We start from the raw sequence: 25,185 nt of genomic DNA on the forward strand, positions 1-25,185 counted from the left end.
TGAAGTTAACTGTAAAAAGCACATTCATAGATCCATTGGGGCCAAATTCTCTGCTGGCATACCTCCAATGAAGTCAAAGGAGTTAGGCTAGTGGAATAGTTGACCCATCTATTTTGGCTATGTCTACACTATGAGCTAGGGGTCTGATTCCCCTGCTTGTGTACACATACTCACACTAGCCCTCATTGAGCTAGCAAGAGTATTTAGTGTAGCTACAGTAGCATGGGTAGTAGCAGCGGAGGCTGGGTATGTACTCGGCATGGCTAAGTCATGCCTATGCTGCCACTGCTGCTACCTGTACTACCATGGCTACACTGCTCTTAATACGCTCACTAGCTCAATGAGCAGGGGAGCCACACCCCTAGCTTGTAGTGTAAACCTAGCCTTAAAGGTTCATCTAGCATGATCTCCTTCATCATGAAGTCCATAGAATTTCACCCTGTAATTCCAGCAGGAGAAGCAATTATTCTTCCCTACTAAGTACATGAACGCTATCAAGTCCAATAACTTGTCCACGAACAAAAGCGTATCTTTTAGGAAGATATCTGGACTTGATTTAAAGACTCCAAGTGATGATGAATTAGCCACTTCCCTTGGTGAAGTGTTCCAATGGTTTTAACTCTCACTGTTAAACATTGACTTCCCTGGTGCATGATCAAGCCCCTCGGAGCTGAATATACTCTTCTGGTTATACCATGGTCATCAAAATCCTCTTGCAAATGACTTTGAACAGCTCCTGCTGAATAGCATCCCTATGGGGAGAAAAGACCACATTGGAGCTCATAACCACTGCAGAATGATGGTATTGCAAAGGAAACCCATTTCAATAGGGCAGGAAAACAAAAGGGGTTTGGCTGTTGATCCTGAGGATACCTCATGGGTGTTAAGCTGCAAAGAAGATTTGGCTCTACTGCCATCTAATTGATGTTACTCTAATCAGTGAACCAAACTTGTACTCTGTTTCCCAACTGAAACTGTGCAATTTAGAAATCAATAGTGTGATCTACAGCACAGGGCTAAAAGGTTTCTGCAGGTTTATAAAAAAACAACAACACAATACCACTGACCTCTTCTCCCTGGCTCATTTCATCCTCAAGACATCCCTGCAAACTTTAGAGTGCACAACAGACCATAAAGAGTTGTACTAACATTATAGAACCACTCAATCCTTATTCCTTTGTGTCTATTTGAGACAGGGACCGCTCATGGGAACTGGAGAATGCAGCATCCACATAAATCAGAATGCAAGTGGATAGCAAAGAAAGTTGTTAATGTATTTCACATGAGGAATTTAAACATTCATGTTCAAAGCATGAAGGTCCCAGTTCTTCAGTCCCTAAGTAGCCAAAACTAGCAGTCACTTTAGTCTTAGCGTTGCCCATGTGGTCAGTGTTGGTTATAGCTTTACATACTGCAGGTGAAACAAGTCTTTTTGAGAAATGTGCTGGTCTATTCTCAGCTTTTGTAGGGCTTTAACTATATCAGTATGACCCCCTAGTATAGACACAGTTATACTGGTGTAAAAGTGCTTAGGTCGATATAACACCCAATTTTTTTCTGAGTGAGCAAACTGAAATATCTCTCTGATTGATTCTGAAAGCTGTGCCTTTAACTTTGGCATTTCAAAGTATAAGAAATAATGTACGACTGGGCCTTTCCCCTGTGTAGCTGGTGATTTGTGAGGTAAAACAGAGTGAGTGTTCCAAAATCACTGTAAATTTGCCATTATTAAAAGGAGAACATTAACAAGGTCATTGTAGATTTAAAGGGTGTGTCTTTAGTATGTTACTGCCTGCAGAGATTGAAAGTGTACCTTTACTTCTCGTTTAATGCAGAGCCTGAATGCATCTGAACCTCTTCTAAATAGATGTCCTGTGATTTACATATTTGTGAACTACTGTCTCTTCTTTTCTTGTATCCACTTGGAAAAAGCTTTATGAGAGCCTAGATGAACATTATTTTTTCCTGCTAAAGAGGTCTGTGCAATAGATTCTTTAGGACACAATTTTAACAGTTTTCATAATTCTTTTAATCTCTAAAACCAAGAGTGGGCCAGATCCTTAACTAGGGTATGTGGCATAGCTCCATTTACATCATTGGAGCCATGCCTGTTTACACCAACTGAGGATATGGCCCAGTGTATTTTAAATATTAGCACTCATGCGTTATGCTATCTATTGCTGTGTTTATTAACTGCTGATTTGGGGGATAAACTGCATGCAATTTCACAGAACCGCAGAGTCTGAGTAATGTTTATTATTGTTTTTATACAGTAGTGAAAGGGATGCAGTTTACTTACATATGGAAAATCAGTTACTAGCATTTTAATAGAATACTTTATAAACATTTGGCAAAATGGAAAAAATGAGCCTGATCCTTCTGCCAGCGAAACCACTGGCAAAATTTGCACTGGCTTTGAGGGGAGCAGGCTTGGGTTCAGTGTAACTAATGTGCCCCAGTATTATTGATATTGAATGAACGTGTTTTTATATTGAATGCTTTTTTCTGGACAGTGCATTGCGCTTTTATGATTTAGTGCTATACACAAATAAATTATTTGAAAATTCAGTGTTTTCATGCCTGTCTTTTGAACTTCTACTGGAATAATTTTACTGTAGGGCCTTATTCTCAGCTAGTGAGCTCCAAGAGTCAAAAGAGAGATCCTAGTTTATAGTAGCTGAGATTCTGGCCTGCAGTGTTTGCAGCCTATCTGTGTAATCTGCCTGTCTCATAAGGACAAAATGATCCTCGCTAGCAGTACATGTTTTAGATTCCTATTGCTAATATTGTACTCATTCTGTATGTGGCATTTCCACTGTCTGGCTCCCTGTCCTCATTGCGAAGCTTCAATATTATGAACATGCTGGTGACTCCTGTTAGCCTTCCTGACCTATGAGAGTATTTTCATTCCCCCTACAAACTGTTGGAAGCCTTTGCAAACTGCATTACCTGATCTTTCACTGGGACCCATTTCAGCTGAGAAAAACTTGCATCCCAGTCATATAGCTGAGGTAGAAATGCCACGTCCAATGGTGGGGGGGCTATCATTAAAAAACAGCAGCATCCAGGATTCAGTCCACCAACCGTGGGTCCTTTCGGTTCCAATCCAGTCATGGGTGCCTTGTAAGTGTAGCTGATGAGGAAAGGATGCTGTGATTTCTATATACCATGGAGGACCAACCAGTTACCAAGTATCATAGTGGTATCACCTTCCTGCTTGAGGCAGGCCCAGAATCTGAACCATGACAAGTTGATTTTCTCTTTGCTGCATAAATAAAGTAAATAAATGGGTATGCTGCCCTGCATGGTGTGTTCAATGGTTGCTGAGAGCCAGGGCTATTCTGGGATAGTGAATTAGTAAGGAACTAGTCCATTTAAAGAATGCTTGTTATTTACCTCAGAGGTTCCTCAACTGTTATTCACAGAACACTTGATAATTCTTCTGAGAGAGCTGTCCTCTCGCATGGTGCTGGCATCTCTTTCCAAGTGCTAACATGGCATTAAATGACAACTAAAATGACTGTAATGGGCTGCCTGTCCCCCATTAGCTGGGCTGCAAGTGGATGTGGTTTGAAAGAGAAAGCTGAGAGAATAGGATTAAAACTAAATGTTTGTTTGGTGGGTGGGGTTGCCTGTTACCGGCTCTACAGGGGGCAGGCATTGCTGTGTTACGGCTTGTGATGCATCAAAAGTTTGTTGGATTTTTAGACGATGTGGTCTCATCTCATTCCTTTAGATACTCCCGAGGTCACAATCCATAGGTGTTCTCCTAGTATTATGTTTCCAGGTAAGCAACTGCTATAGTTGTGACATAAGGGATATGCACTCATCAAGGGGAGATGAGACAGTTCATACAGTTGCAGACAGAAAGCCTGCTACCCAATCTGTCTACTAACGTGGTCCTAACTGTGAAAAATATTGGGAACCCCTGATTTATCTCGCGAACCATATTGGTCTATTGCTGAGATTGCATGAAGTCAGCAATGTAACCAAGTTCTGAGAAGGAATTAAATTAATATGAAAAGTTTTGACAATTTCTGATAAATCACGTATTTTGTTACAATCCTCAAGAGGAATACAACCCATCATGACCTTTGTCCTGTGACTGCCTGGCACCTTTTTAGCTTTTCTGATTTTATGTCCTATTACTCTTCACCTTTTGACACCAATCCATCTAACATTAACAACGAAGATTCCAGTCCAGTTAACAATGGTGCAAGTACATCTGGTGATGAATAAAGAATAGTAAGAGAATAAACAAGTGAGAGAACGTCTGAGTGAATGGATGGATTGGGCATCAGCTTATGTGTGAGGAGAAAATAGAAGGGATAACAGCAGAGGGGAAGTATGGTCTAGTGGTTAACCAAGAGATTTGGGTGCCCAAGTTAATGACCTGTCTAACTTTCAGAGGTTCAAATATTCCAGGAGATTTGTGGTCAGGAGATTTGGGAGCAAGGAGTTGTGGGATCAGAGATTCCTGGCTCTGTTACTGACTTGCTGTCTTAACTTAGGCTGGTCATTAGATTTATCTGAGACTTCTGCTGTAAAATGAGGATAATACCACTTCCCTCACAGGAAGTGGATTAGATTTAAATAATTTCAAAGGCCTAAAATACATACTGAATACAATTTGTTTGAGACTGAGATAATCTGTTATGTATAACTGACCTCAAACAGTTTTAGACCAGTTTTAAAGGCGGTTTCCTTCTTGTAAATAAATAGCATGCTATTAAATGTGGATTTCATCCCTGCTTCTTGTCCTTTCCAATCCTCATTCTGGAGTTGCCATTTTATCTTCTTAACATTTGTTTAAAGTGTAAAGCATTACATTAGCATATCAGGGTGGTACAAGCTAGCACGTCCCCTCCCAGACCATTGAAGTTGCTGTATGTATTACCTGCAGTACTACGCCATGGCTCTTGCTGAACAAACTGCCCTTTCAAAACAAGCTCCCTGTTTTCAATGTGCCTCTTCCAGAAATTACAATTCAGCTCCAGAAAAGGTGAGCTAAACAGGGATCAGTCACATCTATGTAGACAGAGGGAGGGGTTGAAGGTTAGTGCTCATCTCACTAATATACCATTTCCTAACCTTTCTCAAGAAATGTTTTAATGAGTCACTCACATAAAAGTTATAAATCTCTCACCTTATTACTTAAAAAAAGGAAACAGGGGAGCAAGGCGATGGTACAGCTTACCCCCATTAGACTGAACCACACAATTGGTTTGTGTAAAAAGTCACAGGGATGAATACACCTATGTGAACATCCTTTGACCCCCAAATTGGCAGCTTGTCTGATGCAATTGCCCATGGGCCTGTCACAGCCTATGGTGAGCATCAGATTAGCTGCTGAAGTCCCCTCTTTCTGCTTTTGAGGCTCAATACCGTAGTTGGTTTCATCCATTTTCAATTGAGACAAGGCATACACTCCTTAGGAGAAAAGGTTGCTTCTCCCTGTTCCTATTTAATTCTTTGCCTACTTTAAGTTGCCTGGAAGATGATGTGCTGTTGCCCCTCAATACCATATGGAATATTCTTTATCAGTCAACAATAATATGCACAGTGGTTTGTTGGTTGTCACGACAGGGGACTTTGGGATCTTGCAAGCATTGTCTTCCATCTTCTTCACAGGGTTTTTTCTGCTGTTGCAGATTCTCAGGTAGTCTTTATCTTTCTGAATACAGTAGGGCACTTGTCAAAATATTTTCTTTTAATTTTACTTGAAAAGAAGGCCAGGCAAAAAAGGATGTTGCTATTTATGCCTATGGAGAAAATAAAGTCCAGGAAGCTAGTACTCACAGGCCAGATGAATTTGTTGGCCCTCTCTGAGACACACTTGGATAGACATATTGGGGTCCACTTTGACACATACAAGAGGCATTCAGCATTTATTGCACTATCATTGTTAAAATGATCCCCTTCAGAAATATCTTTACTGTAGGATATTAATGGGGGGGCCTCCCAAAACAATGGAGCTTTATCCTTGCCACCTTCATAAACACTCAATTGTAGCATTATGCAAAGCCTTAAACTATAGTTGAGCATGCATGGAATGAATACATGGCCCCCTGACTGAATACAAGCTATAAGTAAATTGAAAAAGTTTGTTGATGTCACAAACCATGTAAACTTGGCTCATGAGGTTTACGGACTGAATCAAACTCATAGGATTAAACTACTGACTTGATAATTAACCTGGGATTCAATTCTGTTATTTGTGATATTAAGCAAATAACCATAGCCTGTTTAAATGAGTTTCCATGCTCTCTTCCATGCCTGGGAGCCCGGTGAAACATTTCCAAGAGCTATCTTTTGCCCACATAGGAGAAAGCTTGAGGGGAAATGAGAACACCATCTGTCAAGGTTTTACTCACAATCATTTCACATATGTGTAAAGTACAGCATTGCAGAGCCCTCGAACACAAGAAGTAATGCTTGCACACATTGCAGTAGCAAAACCAGAGCGGAATGATGGTCTTGTGATTAAGCTACTGACCTGAGACTTGATTGACCTGGGTTTAGTTCCTGGTATTATCTACCTATGTGACCTTGATTGAATCAATTAATCTCTGTGTTTCTGTCCCTTTGCTTTTTCTTGTTTCTTCAGTTTATAAGCTCTCTGAGGCAGAGACTATCTCTTATCAGATATTTATGTATTGCCTAGGACAATAGAGCTCTGATTTTGGTTGCAACCTCTAGGTGTTAGTGTAATATATACAATAATAATAAAAGAAATGGAAAACAAGTGGCTACAGGAAAAGGTAAATGTACAACAGGATCAGCTCTATTAGTCTTCAAAGGGAAGGCTGGCGCATTCTCTGGTGTTTGGTTTGAGTGGGCTGTGAGCCTTGTGCTGCAATATACATTTAGATGTTATCTGCTAAGATCTTTGTCTTGGGCCATGCACAATTCCACACGTGTGACACTGTTATTGCCTCATAAACCAAGTCCAGCATTTCAAAGCAACGCGTCTTATCTGAAGAAAGAAGATAACGAGCTGGGATTGAAATTCTTCCAAGACTTTGAAATTCTGCTTCACGCTGCTGTAGTACAGACTCACAGCCAGGATCAGCACTAAACAAAGCGAAATCCACAGGAGCAAAGGCAATCCAGCTGATGGCCTGTCATGTGCTGGGAGAGGTTGGGGAGAGAAAAGAAACAAGCATTATTTTAGTGTTGTCTGAAACAGCTCCCAAATTTGACCCCCACTGCTGCCTTTGTCCTGGTTTTCTGGAAACAGCAGGTTAGGCAGTGCTCTGGTTGTGAGTGCTTCTATATGCATCAGTTAAATGGCAGCGAGTCACACCTCCCTACAGAGGCTATTGAATATAAAAGATGTAATCTAATGGAGCATTACAAGGGTTTAATTATATACAATAAGAACAGGATTACCATAGTTAATGCATGTTCTCAAATTTCCTCACAGCAATTATTTTTTATACATTTAAGCAAAACACTAGGTTAAATTCTAGAGAATATTAAGCAACCACGACTAATTATTTAATGCTCACAAATGTTCCATAAAGAGAGAGGAAGTAGATTACTTGCCTTTTCCCTGTAACATTAACTTGTTACAGGTCCTGCTAATTAAACTAAGAAGGAGATGTGGATGTGTCAACTGAGCAGCACATTTACAATGCTTTCACAGGGCCAGTCTGCCTCTCAATGTTAAGGCTTATCACACTGGAATGTCCACTGTGCTTAATCATAAAAAGGAGTATATTGTAAACATTTCTTCTTGCTTGTAAAAATAATCTGAGGAATTTCAGATCACTGTGGTTCAGGCGTACTACGAAATCATTGGGCTACATTTTACAGCTTGGGTGCCATTCTGCTGTCTATTATAGCCGGGCTATGCCATTGCAATGTTCTCAAAGGGTCTGGTCAGGCATAACAGGGGCAAATAGAGATTTAGATATGAGAATGCACCTTTAGTGAATCTTTCTGTTACCCCATCATGATGCGAGAAGTTAGCCAGTTTTCAGGGTCCTGCCGATCGTTTCCACTAAGAGGAGAAATTGATATGGAGCCAGATATTTCTTTGGGGCAATCCAGTTTATTTAAGAATATACAAAGTCCAGTTTCCCTGAACACAGCAGGAGACAATTTCTTTGCTCATAGTTCTAAGCCTCTTTTCTACAGCACTCTGCCCAAAAAGCTCTCTCACCCCTTTTTCAGGGCCACATCCCTAGTGCTTGTTCTGCTGTCCCCTTGGGTTTCTTCTCCTTCTCTATGTCTGGTATGTGGTGTTGTTTCTCTCTTACACAGGCACACAATCCACCAATCACTGCCCCAGCACCTGCATTTGCTATATCAGTCCCCAGGCAAACTCCTTGGGTCACATAGTTAAACTTCTACTGAAGCCTTGCCATGTGCCTGTGTTCTGGGTGATTCTGTTGTTTCTGGTTCCATAAAGGAGCTCATTTGTTTTTTACACTTATCCTGAGTGACAAGCGCCTGGTACACCCACCAGTTTAACCTCACCCATAACTTTTCCATGGTATATCCTATCACTACCATGATGACAGCCCAGGGACTAATGGGGGCATAACCCCCTTATGTCCAACCAGTTGGGGGCCATTGGGCATAATCTCCTTCCTTCCAACCAATTGGGGGCTAATAAGGGAGAGGTGGCATTACAACATCCCTATCCCACTGGAAGATACACTCAGATAGGAGGAATGCTCCACTGGCCAGTTAAGCTGGCACTACAGCAACTTTGCGCCACTAGTCTAAGGGCTAGGATCTGGCATCAAGTGTCTAGGGTTCCCAGACTTCTGAGGACAGGTGCTTCTCATTGCTTAAGAGACCTGTGCAATAGGTTTGTACTGTGCTCCTGTGCCTTATCCCAACTGGAGGAATAGGCTGCCATAAAAAAGATGGAGAAAAGTTGTTTTCTCTTGCCACAGAGGGCAGGACAAGAGGCAATGGGTTCAAACTACAGCATAGCAGATTTAGGTTAAATCTCAGGAAAAACTGCCCAGTTGTAAGAAGAGTAGGACAATGGAACAAACTAGCTAGAGGAGAAGAAGCTTCTTCATTGGAGTCTTTCAAAAGGAGGCTAGATAACCATCTGTCTGGGGTGGTTTAGACACAACGAATCCTGCATTTTGGTATTACGATCCTTGCAAGTCCTTTCTAACCATATGGCTCTATGATTCTAGAGAGCAGCACAACAAAGTGGGAAGGAATTGTACATGCTCCCTGCTGCAGCATGGGTCAGTGCAGTGTATGCAGGTCATGCTGTGTATGGGGGAAGGTTATCAGACGTAAAAGGAAGCTGGGAACACAGACATGGGCAGTGATTAAAGTAGATCAAAACAAGAGGGGGGATCTGGCCAGTTCTGTTGGGTGGTGTCACAGGTGTTGACATTAGGTGCAAGATCCTCAGCTGGTGTAATTTGGTGCAGCTACCTTGAATGCAAGGATTGTTACTATTCTACGTGTCGGCATTTCTGTGGTGGGCATCTGAGTAAACTCTGCCTGCCTGACAAGCTGAGACTTGCAACGCCCCAGTGGATCAGAGAAGGGTCAGCCTCATGATACAGGCAAAGAAACAGGCACACCAGGATTAGAGCTAGACTCTAACTATAGAGTCTCCTTTGAGTAAGGGGCAATGCGTAGGGTACTTCCCGGCTCCTCCCCATTGCTCTGGGGTAGGAGTAAGTTACTTCACACCCTCTCCTGGAACAGCTCATTACTCCCTGTGTGCCTGGTCATCTACTGTGGATGGCAGGTTGTGGGGGCTACTTGCTACTTCCCATCCCTTTCCCTGACTCCCCATATCATTTGCCAACGACAGGGAGTATGGGGCTCTCCTCATTGCAGCTGGAGTCGTAGTCTGAGCAACGGAGTAAGGCAGAGGGCACGTTATTCCTATTTTGTTCTCTGCACTGAAGTAACCAAAAGCTTATATGTAGCAACTAAATTAGGTTTATTTAAAGATTACAGCACTCTAATGACAGAAATCAGGGCCTGGTGTCCACTACAGCCTGCCGCTCACCTGGTTGTATTCCTGCAGCCCAGAGCCCCATCCTTCACTATCGAAGGTGACCCCTTTCGGCCTCTGCAGCCGCACTCCATATCCTACCACAGCAGCTGCTGCACCAGACTCCCTCTCCTTTGCCCAGCCGAGTAAGGATTGGGGCAATCTAGTCACACAGGAAGCCTGTGATATATCTCCACTCTCTTAATTCCCAGGCTTGTGTTTAGCCACAAACCATCCTTCTTTTACCCCTAAACAGCATGTGTGAGCTATTTCTGAGAGCGTAATGGCTGCTCTGTTGGTCTGCATGGTCATTGCACAGTCAGTATTATTTTATAAAGCACTCTGAGTATTAAATGTGCTCTCAAACCAAATTCATGCCTGAATAAAAAGCGAGAGTGTGCAACTATTTGCCTGGCATATGCACATAATCAATAAGATAAAAATGTGGTGTGTATTGTTATGGGTAAAGGACTGACATTAGCTGTAGCGTATTTAAATTAGCTTCTATTACCAACCCTGGAATACATAGCAGTCAATTAAGCTGTCATACAGATGTACATAAAGGAAGGTAAAAGTCATAAAATCAAGCAACAAGCACATAATAATGTATCAAAAAGTGTGTGGGGAGAAGGTAGAATGTTAATAGCAATCATTTGAAAGCTCACCAGAAGCCAAATCGATGCTCTATAATAGAGTTGGGTGAATTATTTGCAGCAAATAATTTCTTCATTTGAATGTAGCCCTTCTTTCTGCTTGTAGATTATCTGTGAATAGGCTTCGATTTTTATAAATTTGTCTGTTATTTGGAATTATTCTACAAAAGGTTTATGTGAACATATTTTAGCCTGTGGATTGCTCACCAGCTCTTTCCAGTGAAACTATGTGCTGTTCGATATTTCCAATGTGTGATTTGTCTCTCGAATCACCTGATACTGTTCCTCGTTCTCAACTGGGTGACAGACTTCAATAAAAAGGTCACAGTTAGTCTTATAGTAGTGAAAATGATTTGGGAACTGATTGTGTGAATTGAGAATCACATTTTGATTCAGGCCTTTTTATTCCCTCTCCTTTGACGTTCTTGCAGGGGGTTTATAAATCACACAAATGTTGCTCTCTGCCTGGTTTAAAAGGGATTCACACTTCAGATATAAATGTAGATATTCATTAGTCCCCAGTCATGGGGGAAATGCTCACTCCCTGCTTATAAAGTTTCAATGAGGGAACAGAAAAAATTACATGTGCGGATATGTCTGTACTTTGAGCTGGGGGAGTAATTCCCTGCTCAAGGAGGCATACCCATGTGCTTGAACTAGTGTGCTAAAGATAAAGCGTTGCAACAAGGACATGTGAAGTGGGAAGGGCTATGCCCCGAGATGCTAGGCATGTACTCAGGTCAGCTAGCCTTTCCTCCTGTTCACTCTATTTGTAGCATGCTAGCTCAATTAGAGCTAGCGCTGGTATGTCTTCTGTAGCTGGGAATAAACACCACCATCTTGAAGTAGAGCCAGACCCTGAGCTCAACAATCAGATCCTATGAATAATGAACAGTGCACAGGTATAGTGGAAGTGAATTCTGATAATTGAAAACAACCTTCAGGCTTAACTATGTTTGTTGTACAATTGCAAATAAATTCTTTAAAAAAATCAGTCTGCTCATGTCTAATTTGGAAACAGAAAAAAGGGCTAAATTCTTGAACTGGTTGGTGAAACTTCAAAGGAATTGTTTTCCCTCAGAATATGTAGTTCAGTTTAAATCAAAAAGCTTGGTGAAAATGGGTACATTTTTCCAGAATTTTGTTGTTAAAAATGAAAAAAAGAAAGTTCTTTTTGGAATGAAATGTTTCAATTTTTTGTTTTGAAATTAAATTCTCATTTCAAAACATTTTATTTTGTATTATTATCATCTAGTGTAGTACAACAGAAAAAGAATTTTAAAGTGGAATTTGACAACTAGACATTCTGAGTTTGTTAAAACACAACATTTCGAACAACTCAAAATGAATTTTTTTTTCTGAAATTTTCCATCATGGAGAATTATGTAATTTTCAGTTTTCACTGCAATTTGTAACCAAACCAGATTTCAAAATTGAAAAATCCTTTGTGAAATGGAACTTCCATCCTCCACACAGCTCCATTAAACCCATTAGCTGAACTGTTTGTTACAAATAGCATACTCAGCTCCAGGGCCTTTAATAATAAAGAGGCAGTTGGTCTGTGACAGAGGTACAAGACTGGCTTACAAGAGCTCAGGGTTCAATTCCTGGCTTTGACACAGATGTTCTGCGTGACTGGGGGCAAATCACTCCTAACCAGCTCAGCTGATTTAGACCAGCTGAGGATCTGATGCAGCATGTCTGAGTCTCAGGTCCTCATCTGTAAAATGGGGATAATAATACTTTCTTTCTTCTCCCTTTTTTCTAACTTATCTATTTAGACCGTGGGCTCTTCAGAACAGGAAGATCTCTAACTATGTATGTGTACAGCACCTGGCACAATGGGTCCCAGTTAGGGTTGCCAACTTTCTAATTTCACAAAACTGAACATCCTTGCCCTGCCCCCTTCCCAACCCCCTGCCCCCTCCCTTCTCTGAGGCCCCGCCCCTACTCGCTCCATCCCCCCTCCTTCTGTTGCTGGCTCTCCCCCACCCTCACTCGCTCATTTTCACCAGACTGGGACAGGGGTCTTGGGCTGCGGGAGGGGGTGTGGGCTCTGGGGTGGGGCCAGAAATGAGGGGTTCAGAGTGTGGGAGGGGGGATTGGGGTGCAGGAGGGGTCTCAGGCCTGGGGCAGGGGGGTGGGATGTGTGAGGGGGTGCGGGCTCTGGCTGGGGGTGCGGGCTCTGGGGTGGGACCAGGGATGAAGGGATGTGGGTGTGGGCTCCGAGAGGGAGTTTGGGTATGGGAGGGAGCTCAGGGCTGGGGCAGGAGCTTGGGATGTGTGAGGGGGGTGCAGGCTCCAGCTGGGGTGCAGGCTCTGGAGTGGAACCAGGGATGAGGGGTTTGGGGTACAGGAGGGGGTTCAGGCCTGGAGCAAGGGGTTGGAGTCTGGGAGGGGGTGCAGGCTCTGGGTGGCGCTTACCTTGGGGGGCTTCCTGGAAGCGGCGACATGTCCCTCCAGCTCCTAGGTGGAGGCGTGGCCAGGCGGCTCTGTATAGTGCGTGCTCACTGTCTCCGCCCACAGGCGCAACCCCCGCAGCTCCCATTGGCTGCGGTTCCTGGCCAATGGAAGCTGCGGAGCTTGCGCTCGGGAGCACAAGCCTAGGAGCCGAGGGACATGTCACCGCTTCCGGGGAGCTGCACGGAGCTGGGTAGGGAGCCTGCCAGCCCTGCCAATGAGACTTTTAATGGCCCGGTCTGCAGTGCTGACTGGAGCCACCAGGGTCCCTTTTTGACCAGGCGTTCCGACTGAAAACCAGACTCCTGGCAACCCTAGTCCCAGTCTTGGTTTTGGGAGGGCCTCCAGATCTTCCTGTAATATAGTCAATAACACTTGCACACAGATTTGTTGGAGTGTTTCTGCAACTTTTGTTTGCCTTGAATATTCTTGCACACACAAGAAGAGAAAACAGACTATTTTAATTATTTCCTCCACATCACCACTGTGTTAATGAACTGCATATTCACCACGGGTAGAAGTCAGCCGAGAGAACTACAGCTTAGCTTACGGGGGCTTCACTTCCCTATCTCAGTGAAAAACCTGGACCCATTTTATTGCCATGAAATGTATTAATTATGTTTAAATTAAACAGGGCTCCAGGGACTGAATTCTTGTTTCCTCTATTTGTCTTACCTTCTGTTGGTTTAAAATACTGGAGCAGAACTGATCACCTATTGTGCTTCATGCACACACAAAAACACTGACAGCATGAAACAATTCCTATTCATGGAGTATCGCTGCACAATTAATCGCAGCAGCAGGTAGGCAATCTCAGGTTCGTGCCAGGGACGGCCCACAGTTATAATGTAAAACTTCAACTTACCAACTTTGTAGTCCCAGCAGGAAATGTCTAGAAAAGAGAATGAAAATGTTCTTACACGCTAACAAAGGCTGCCTCAGGGTAGCAGAGTGAAATAGGAGCTAGGAGGCCTGATGAGAATCTGGGCCCTCTGGCCCACTAAGTGAAAGTTGCTACCTAAAAATGGCAAGTGTGAAAAGGTAGAAGCATTTCAGGAAGAAATGGAAAACAGACAGTGATGGAGCAGGAATGTAAGATCCAGAGACTGCTGCTGTTGTGATTGGGATGAGAGGTTTCGTAGCTGTTGCCAAGAAGGAACGCCTCATCTGAATCATTTCCAGCATGAGAATGAGACAGACCAGCAGGCTGAGGTAGGAAGTTAAGTTTAAAACAAACACTATTGTAACATGGATTCCTCATCTAACAATATCCCGGAACGGTGCCTATTTGGCAAGGACAGCTCGAGTACAACCCAGCATGAAAATACAGAGAATGGAAAAATCTCAGTGGCGCCAACAAGCTTTCTCTTACCAGCCTCTAACTGAATTGTATTAATAGCACTGTATGGACAAACAGCAAGGGAGGCTTAATCACAGGCTGTTTGCAATAAAGAAAATTAGTTATGGCTCTTGAAATGAAAGACTGGGGCTGATTCTCCTCTCAGTTACACTTCATTGTGAGTCAGGAGTAATACGATGGGTTAGTTTGCAGCAAGGGAGATTTAGGTTAGATATCAGGGAAAACCTTCCAACAATAGAGATAGTTAAGCCCTGGACCAGGTTACCTAGGAGGTTGTGGAATCCCTGACAGAACAGAATAAACAAACACCTGTCGGGGATGGGCTAGGTATACTTAATCCTGTCTCAGAGCAGGGAGGATAGACTAGAATCAGTGGTTCTCAAACTTTTGTACTGGTGACCCCTTTCACGTAGCAAGCCTCTGAGTGCGACCCCCCTTTATAAATTAAAAACACTTTAAATATATTTAACACCATTCTAAATGCTGGAGGCAAAGCGGGGTTTGGGGTGGAGGCCAACAGCTCGCGACCCTCCATGTAATAATCTTGCGACACCCCTGAGGGATCCCGACCCCCAGTTTGAGAACCCCTGGACTAGATAACCTCTTGAGGTTCCTTCTAGTCCTACATTTCTAGGATTCAGTGGAAACCAGCATAAGCAATAATATTTACAAATTCATGGATGACAGGAGAGGTCCTGGAAGATTGGAGAAGGGCTAATGTAGTGTCCATCTTTAAAAAGGAGGGAAAGGAGGTTTTCACTGGAGGTTTTCAAAAGGAGGTTGGAGAGCCATCTGTCTTTAGACACAACAAACCCTGCATTTTGGCAGGGGGTTAGACTTTCTGGTCCCTTCTAACCATGTGGTTCTATGGTTCTAAATGAGAGGAGAATCAGATCCTTTAGAATTCCATTCCACACCTCCCAACTTGCACTAGAGAGAGATACTTGTCACTGTTGTTATGGACATAAATGCTGAGAGTGAGATGGGGAAGAATAATTTCTCCTCAGACATGTGGTGTTAAGCATGAAAGTGGACATCCACAGAACTTAGGGTCAACTTACTGGATCCTTTCATGTGCCAAATTCTGAATGACTAGAAAGCCCTACAGATAACGTGATCCTGGCCAAAGCCCATTGAAGTCCCAGGCTAAATCCCTTTTGCTTCAGAGTGACATAAACAGCACATAAATCTGTCCTAAAGGGCCATCACCTCCATCCCTGGTCCACAGAGGGGGTATTCTGGGATGGGATGAGATGGGTAAAAAGGGACATGACCAGAACCTACTCCTCTGTCAATCATGAGCTGTTAGAATGCTCCTTTAGGGGACTGTTCCAGGAGGTCAGTGAAAATAGCTCTGTGATTGTTTTAACGTGTGCCAGGGCCTATTTTGCCACTAGGGAAGGCAGAAAGGTGGATCACAGCCACCTGTGCTGAAGGCTGAGCTGAAGGACTGTGCCCCAAGAAACTGGCCTGATTTACACAGATAACACAATGAATAATGGTAACATACATTGGTGAGGAGGGGGGTCTGAAAAGATGTGGAAACACTGGAAAGAGAATGCCACTCTTGGGAGAATATAAATAGTTTTAATATCTTAAACATACCATATCCAGTGATCTCTGGCTCACAAAATCGAACCCTTCTCTCTGCTTTTCGCTTTTCACTCACAGCTTGGTTCACGGGTGGCCTTTTTCTCAGTATCGAAGGCGGACATTTACTACAATTCGTCTAGATAATTGATCAAAGCACAAAATGCCATCGTTCAAACTGGAGCAATGCCTTTTGAATGAAGCTTTGAACTTTCTTTGGCTATTTAGTATTTATATGGTGTCCTTCAAAAGACATGATCTGAAACACACTTGTTGCGACATTGTTTACACTCAGATCATTGCAGTATTTACACTGACATAACGCTGCACTTCCTTTCAGAGTCATAGATCAAGAGTTCACTATAAAACTTGTCATCACCAGAAGGAATGACAGAACAGAACTTGGTTAAAACATAAAAATGCAAGAATTGCTATTTTTGGAACAAACTAATTTAATTCAAAAAGGGATTTTTCTTAATCTGAAAGTACAAGGTGCTTAAAAAAGCCGCAGAGTCCTAATAGGATAGAAAAACACAAACACGATATCAAATATATGCATCTTATTATAGGGGTGTCTTTCAAACTATTCTTCCAAGTTAAGCAGCTGCATGGTGGATGAGCACATATCATTGTAGCAACTGATATGACACACTAGTCTCATGTTTGTGCATCATCTTGATGTGTATGTTATGGTAACTCATATGCTTCTTAAAACTTAGATATACTTATATTGTCTTTCTCGCTTTTGCTTGAAAACAACATTCAATCTTAGATCATAGAATCAGATTATTGTGGATCCTGTGGGCAAACGACAAACAAACAAAATAAAATAAAAATCCCAGTTTCCTCTTAAAAATGCACTTTATCACGATGTGGTCAAAGTCTATAAGTGAGTCCCAGGCAGATGAGTTAAGAACTGTGCACTGCACACATGCACCCAGCGAAAGTGGGCAAAGCAGACGTACCAGTCTATATTTTGACAAGGCCTAACTGTGGTGATGGGAGTTTTCCGTGCTACATTATTACTTTGTGATCGAAATCCAGTGATGAGGATAAATATATTTGCTCACAGGTGTCCATCCTTCCTCCCTTGAGAACCTGCTGGGCACGGTGAAGGTAGCGCCTACCACAATGGGCTCCTGGTCTATGACTAGGGCTCTTAGGGTCTATGGTAACACTAATAAAAATAATATTGGTTGATGCTGTTTCCACTGTTGTAGCCTCCCTTTCCTGTTTCATCACTTTGGCCCCTCCATTTTATGTTCCTTTCATCCCCATCAACCAACTCTGTTCTATGCCCTCTTCTTTCCCTAGTTTAATCTTTCTACCCCTCACTGCCTGTTCCTTCTGCCCATTCACACAGATCAAATGCCTCTCACCCCCCCAACCACACACACATATCAGGTTGCAGACACTGGGTTAAGACATACTACATCATGTGCAGGGCTGTGTCCCAGCTAACTCTGTCTCCCAAAGTAGAGAGGACATGTATCACACCAGGCTTCACTGGCTTCCACTTCAATCAAAATCCCATATCAACAAATGGAAAAACTCACATACAGAGTTTGTCAACATATATGGGTAGAGTTCAGCATCCCTGTCCAAACTGCACAAGTCAGGGGAACAATGTTCGTGTGGAATGATTCTTTTTGGGGTTAGAAAGGAGGAAAAAAGGGCTATAAACTTGCCACCAAATCTTGCCACCAAGTCTTTAATCAGGCCTAACTCAGGTCTTTAAGCATTTAAGCGCATATTTAATTCCCTGTGATGTCAGGAGGACTTGTGCGGAAGGGCTTCAGTCAAGGGGATTAATACTTGAGTAAGGTCTATGATTGGACACCAGGGTGCTCATTTATAATTCCGGACATGAATCTACCCTTGGATCATACCAGGATCTAGGGAAAAGTCCTATTCACATCATTGGGAGGGAATAATAAAATAAGGGGTCATGATCTGAAAGGGCTAAAGATAAAATGTAGAAGTGTTACCTAGAGAAGATCCTTCTCATAGGCTCATAGGAATCACCATATCAGATCAGACTAGTGGTCCATCTAGTTCAATAGCCTGACTGTGACAGTGGCCACTACCGGATGCTTCTGAGGAAGATGCAAGAAATCCAGCAGTAGGAATAATCTTCACATAGGGGAAAATCTCACAGATTCATAAGTGTTAAGACCAGAAGGAACAAGCATGATATGCAGGAAGTCAGACTGGATGATCATAATGGTCTCCCTCCTGCATAACACAGGCCATAGAGCCTCACCTAGCAATTCCTGCATAAAGCCCATAACTTCTGTTTGAGCTACAGCCTCTCTTTCAGAAAAGTATCAAGACTTGATTTAAAGACTTCAAATGATCTAGACTCCACATCATCTCTAGGTAAGTTGTTCCAATAGTTTTCTTTCCACCCTTCATTTGTCAGACTGACTTAAGTCTTGAAGCACGAAGGTTCATATGTATTTTCCAAAATTCTTGAGGTTTCCCCCCCACAATCTTTTCTATTATAACCGTGCATGTTCTTGGTGACTATATAAATGTCCAGTCCTTTCTCTGGAATCTTGCTGAGCAAATGGCCTCAGAGATATATCACAGCAATGAGTTCCACTGACTAGATATGAATATGAAAAAGTATTTCCTTTTATCAGTTTTAAACTCGCTGCCCTTACGCTTCATTGCATGCTCTCCAAGAGAACCACCAGCAAGTGAATAGACATGCAGGAAAAGTGGCTGGAGTAGGTAATAAGTGATTTTAAGATAAGTATGGACGTATCCAACAATTCTACTTAGTGCTATTATTGGATAGGCAACTGAAAAGTGAGGCTTTTCTGCTAAGGGGAAAGGAGTTAGATGGATTAGATCACAGACAAATGTCTCTACATCCATGCATGTAAATAAGGCTGTGTTTTTCATAATGATTGTTGCATTTCTATGATTATTTTGGGCTTTCTTTTTAGAAACCATTCCCAATCTCAAACTCTTTCAAATAGCTCAGCTCTTAATCTTCCTTCTGTTGATAATATGAGGGCGAAAGTCATCAGGAAATGATATAGCTGTAGTGGGATCACATCTATCTCTCTTCAATACAGTTATGCCCTCACGTTACACGTTTCACAAATTAGATCCATTATTATAGTAATAAAGTGGGATTTTAACATTAGAATTTTCTACAGATATTATAATAAAATCATTGATAGAATTTTAGTTGGGAAGAGATGTGATTCACTCTCAAAGGGGCTTTCATAGCCCCTTGTCAAACAGTGAAGGCCAGTCATCATTAAATATACATTTTTCCATCAAAAACCCCAGTGCTGATCATTGAAATATGATATTTTATTGTTTTACTGCATAAATAGCACAAGCAAAGCTTATTGTTTTGTTTTCCCGGGGCTATTTATCCATGATGGCATGCCTACCTATTCTGCTTTTCTGCTCTTTCATAGGACTTGGTGAAATCCCCACAAAGCAATGCTCCTTAGACCTGGGGCAAATTTATTACTGAGTGGGATGAGTGGGCTTAGTTCTGCTCTGTTACACTGTTTTGATAACGAATCTCAGCAGGGAAGAATGGGGCATATGTTGTCCTCTTGTTACCCACCTCACCAACTGGGAGAAGAAGAGCAGCCTCTGTGGAGCTGCTATTCGCCTTCCTGCACATTGTAGCAGGCAAGGGTGGGAAATGGACAGAGTCTTGGCCCTCTCCATCCAATGCACTGGCCAGCATGAATGAGCTGACATACCAGGGGAAGAAATCTGTGCTGGGGCTACGGGTGGTGTTCACATTTTTCACTGAAGATAAAGCTCTGTTGACGTACACCAGCTGAGGACCTGCCAAATGTCTGCACCATTTATATAACTATAAACTGTGGGCTAAAAGCATGATGGTGTAATGAACTTTGCTTTTCACTTGCAGACAGGAAAGCAGCATTCAGATTAAGACAGCAGCTAGTTTTTGATGAGCTGGGATTCTCCACTGAAAGCTGATGTAAATAGAGCAGTTTGAAGTCACTCAGATACTCGCCTTACCTTCTCTTTCCTGTACATTGGAGAGACCGAAGACTCTTCCTCATGCTGCAGCAGGCTAACAGCTGCCGGGCTTCTAAAACTCTGCCAATCCACTCTCTGATGCCTCTTGCAAGGATTTCACTGTGTCTGGAAGTCCTCAATTGCACTGTGTCAACACATTCTTTAGGGGGGGAAATTTCGTTCTTAAAACTGTTCATATAAGACCCTATGCAGGCAGGTTGCTGAGGGCTTCCTGGTTCAAGGGGCCTCAATTACCAGGGACTTCCTTGGGAGATGAAGTTACCCAGGAGCTCCCCGGAGACCCTCAGCACATCTAAGGGTCTAGTTTGTAGGATTTTTACATGGAATTTTAACAGATGCCCAAATCAGTATGAAGCCATATGGCTAGGCTCTGACTTGAGGCACAGCCCTGAACAAGGAAGGGTGCATAAGCTGCATTGTCCCAGAAGTACTAAGTCACAATTTCTCCCTCGGTTCCTCCTTGCCCCAAACGGGTAGTAATTTGCTGCTGGTCTATACCAGCACCCATATGCTGACGAAGCTACTTTGGCCAGCAAGTACAGAGGTGGAGCCAAATATCCACCCATTCCCCACCCACCTGCCCCAGGACAGTAATAAGCAGGGGAATATCCTCTCTTACCTCTATACCCCTATACTAATGTAGCCTATGTAGATGTGTAAGGGGGGGGGTATCTTTTATTCCAGCTTATTCTCGTGCACAGATGCATAGGTCAAGCCGCAATCTAGCCCTAGACATTAGAACTGTGGGTAATGATTTCTTTCCCCATAAAAAAATTCAGTGAAAACAAAATTATTTTCATTATTTACAAAATTTGTTGTTGTTTTTGGGGAGAGAGTCTTCAAAAAAGTTAAAACTAAACATTTTTTGGTTTTCAGTAAATGAAAACTGACAGTTTTAGGTTGGGGGAAAAAAGGTTTTAATGTTCTCAAAAAATGAAAAAGCAATAACCAGTTTGACACCCTCCCCCCACCCAAATTTTAACAAAAAGAAATTTTATTGGCAACAACAAAACAACAATTTACTTGAAAAGCCATTGTTCATTAAAAAAATAGTATGGTTGCAAAATTGCCAATCAGCTCTAAGAAAGGATTATTTAAAATTGCCACTCTAACTATTCACCTTTAGATGCTTATAACATTGACAGCAATAGTTGTAAATGTTTGAATAGGCAGGGGTTACCTTAGCCCTCGCATTCCAGCATGAAAAAATGCTATAAGCTCAAACTTCATAACAGCGACTGATCCATTCCTGCTAAGTGTTTCTGATTGCAGATTAGTCACCTAAAATTGCATATACATTAAGAATCAAACAGAGTTTAATTTATGATATGAAGGATTTCATGAAAATAACTGCAGTGAACGTTTAAGGTGGTGCTAAGAGAAGAAGTGAGTGCTACCATAGTGGGATAGATTACTTTGTAAAGGTCTGGAGTGTCTTCTCCAACCTCATCATCCTATTTTAAGTTATTTCCTATCAAAGTGGTGATCTCATTTCACTCAACATATGTCAGAAGTAAAGCTGGACAAATAATTACTAATGAATAATTTGTCTGATGAATTTCACCTCTTTTTCACTTTGCTAATTGTCCATGAACAGAGAGTGATTTTTGTAAACATATTCATTATTCAGATGTAAACAGTGGATAATTTCTGGGACTAATTCTATGTCTGTAGATTGCTGCAAGTCGTTTGTTGCAAGTATTCAAGAGTCAAAAAAGAACCATGTTTTTAAAACCAAACAAAAATATTGTTAGCCAGTGGTTGAGGACTTAGGCCAATTTCTATAGTGAAGTTTGAATCATTAAAGCCAACACATCCTCCACAAGTTACCATGACTATTTTCTATCTTAAACAGAAGGGAAAACTATGGCACCACAGAGAGCACTGTGTTGGCAAATGCTGGTTTTAAGGGCTTGCATTGTGTATGCAACTATGTGTCTTTGCAAGAAAAGGGAGCTTAGGTGTCTGCTCAGCAGAAAAAAATGAAAAACAAAAACAAAAACCCAAACCCTCATGATTGACTTCTCAGTGAATAAACATGAACAGCCTACACAAAAGGACTGACTGCACATACAATACTTTCCTGCAATACCCCAATGGAAGATGTCTAGGAAATAAACATAACACGATAAAACAATTTTACGCTCAGAGGATAGCAGTGTAACTGTATGAACTCTTTTTCCATTTCCTCCAGCAGGAATAAATATTTTAGACAAGCAAAGTACTTTGTAAATGATGCCTTTGTGGGGATTCATCTGGCCTGGTTCAATTATTTCGAAACCTAGCAATTTTCTCATATCATTGAATCTGGTTTTATTGCAAATAGGGTCATAGAAATAGTCACACATTGCGATAATGGACTTAGTTTATCTTAACTATTAACACTTCCAATAGGTTTACACACACGTACATATACAATATTTATGTACATGCACAGTGCATATATATTAATAATGAAGTAACTTTATCTTGAACAATCTGAAAACAAAATCACGTAATAGCATACAGCAAGGGGTGCGGTTGTAACTGGAAGCTGCGGATCAGTATAACAAAACAGAAAGGTGATTAATTAGAAGGGAGTCTTCCATATCTCCTCCAACTTCCTGAGTGTCAACCGATCCTTCATTCAGTATTCCACCGTTAGTGGTTCTGTGTACACGCCATTAATAATTTAGCCATGCAGCTGTAGGCAGCGAGATGAGTTTTCGTGATGGTCAAGTGTGATTTTCCACCGTCACGTAATACATCAGAAAAATATTAATTGCCCCAGAGCACTTAATTAACACTGAAAGGTGTACTATCCCTTTTTTGCCTCTGGAGAAACAAATTCACTGCTGAAAGATATCCACACAGCAGGACACCCACACAATGGAATACAGCCTAGCTCTTACTTGTAATATCTATCAGAAGGGAAGTCCTGCAAAAATCATGTTCTCTGGGAAGAATATGCAACAGGATCATGCATTGTGGGTAGGCCGCCTACACTGCAGATCAGAATGGAGAATTTGCCCTGTAACAGGGTATTACCAACTCTATACTGGGGAGGCAAGGGTTAAACAGCTGTTCTGGGCCCAAGGGGCCACACCCCTCACCTCTGCTGAGTATGGTCCCAGTGAAGGGAGCATTTAAAAGGGTGTGACTCAGATCAGTCTGGGCTGACTGCAGAGGAAAGCGGTTGGGTGCAGCAGCCTCCTGCCGGGAAGCCGCCAAGGCTCCATGCCACCAGGACCGAACCTCATAGCAAAGCCTCTGGGAGCTGGCCAACCCTGAGAGTCAAGGGTGATGACTCGCCAAGGCCAGCGGGAGAGATGCCGGGGACAGATCAGAGGGGAATACACGAGGATCCCATGTCTGTTCCATGATGATGCCAGAGGCACTGGAACAAGGGTAGGAAGTGACCCAGGGAGAGAGCCTGAGTCCTGGATGATGGCTACTGTTTCTAAGGGCCCTGGGTTGGAACATGGTGGAGTAGGGTAGGTTCAGGTTCCCCTGCTCACCCCCATTCTCACAAGTAGACGATGCTACTCCTGAACCGAAGCCGTTAGGTGGAGTGGCCTCTGGATTCTCACCATAGGCAGTGCTACCTTGAGCTGTAATGGCCAGAGAAATTGACCCTTGGACTCTTGCCATTAGGCATTACACCTTGGATTACCACCATTAGGTGGTACTGCAGGCCTGGAGCACAGTCAAGCCCTGACATGCCCCTTTAGGACCTGGCAGAAAATAATTTTAATTTTTTAGATGAGACTGGGCCAAATTCATCCATAGTGTAACTCAATTGACATATAAAGGGGTTTGATCTGACTCCATTTCTTACCACTACCCCTTCTCACTCATGCTTCTTTCTGGGTAGATAGTAAAACTGTGTATTCAGGATGATGTATAGTACATATATATTAGAATATCTGTGCCACTGAAACAAACTTTCTTAGCCACAAAATGTTTGGCACATCTATTTGATAATTAAACTCTTGGAATCACAGTCAAGCTCTCATTTGTGACCCCCAGTGAATTTTGAGATAAAAATGTCCCATAAACCATTAGATTTATTTCACTTGATGTTTTCCCTTCCATTCAGTTTATCCTGCCACTGGGATCTAAAATGTAAAGTATGTATTGATTAAATAAGAGTTACCAAGTAACCAAATGCTAATATCTGCTCTCTGCTCATTGCTTCCACATCGGTCAGTCCTACTGACCTGAATGTTGCAGCTGAACAGAGCTTAAACCTGGCTGGAGAGGGCATTCAGAGTGACCTTTCATCTCTCAGTTGGCATACATTAGGGGTTATTTTAGTGCTAAAGCAATGTCTCTTTAAAGAATCCTGGATTGTTGTTAACTGCAGTAGTACTATCAGCAATCTTACTAAACAGAATGATCTCGCTGCCAGCAGGTAGATGGCTGACTTGAGATAAAATAAGAGGAGACAAAGAGCATGAAAAGAAAAACCTTGGAAATAGCAAATATACTTGTCATAGAAATGTAGGGATGGAAGGGATTTGAGAGGTCACCAAATCCAACTCTCTGCGCTGTGGCAGGACCAAGTAAACCTAGACCATCCCTGACAGGTAACTGTCTAATCTGTTCTTAAAAACCTCCAATGAAGGGGATTCCACAACCTCTCTTGGAAGCCTATTCCAGAGTTTAACTACCCTTATTTTCCCCCTAATATCTAACCTAAAATCTCCCTTGCTGCAGATTAAGCCCATTACTTCTTGCCCTACCTTCACTGTATACTGTCCTCTTTATAAACAGCCCTTACCATACTTGAAGACTATTATCAGGTCCCTGCCCTTAGTCTTCTTTTCTCAAGACTAAACATGCCCAGTTTTTTAACCTTTCCACACAGGTCAGGTTTTGTTGCTCTCCTCTGGACTCTCGCCAATTTGTCCACATCTTTCCTAAAGTGTGGCACCCGCAACTGGACGCAGCGCTCCAGCTGAGGTCTCCCCAGCACCAAGTAGAGTGGGACAATTACCTCCTGTGCCTTAAATATGACACTCCTGTTTAATACACACTAGAATGGATGGAGTGTATTATTTTAAGGGAGTTCAAGTTGAGTGGCAATTGCTTTTTATTCTTTGTTTTAT

At 42.3% G+C, this 25,185-nt stretch overlaps 1 protein-coding gene across 1 annotated transcript; it reads right to left on the reverse strand.

The window, feature by feature from the left end:
* Positions 1-6,928: 6,928 nt before the first annotated feature.
* On the reverse strand, positions 6,929-20,092 carry C4H14orf180 (chromosome 4 C14orf180 homolog). Its single transcript, XM_065402943.1, has 4 exons — positions 20,075-20,092; positions 16,067-16,190; positions 13,967-13,993; positions 6,929-7,131 (listed from the first exon to the last, which is right to left on the reverse strand). The coding sequence occupies exons 1-4, from the start codon at positions 20,090-20,092 to the stop codon at positions 6,929-6,931; spliced, it is 372 nt and encodes a 123-aa protein (XP_065259015.1).
* Between the last annotated feature and the right edge of the window lie 5,093 nt (positions 20,093-25,185).

The sequence above is a fragment of the Emys orbicularis genome, chromosome 4 (assembly GCF_028017835.1).
Source record: "Emys orbicularis isolate rEmyOrb1 chromosome 4, rEmyOrb1.hap1, whole genome shotgun sequence".
Lineage (NCBI taxonomy): Eukaryota > Metazoa > Chordata > Testudines > Emydidae > Emys > Emys orbicularis.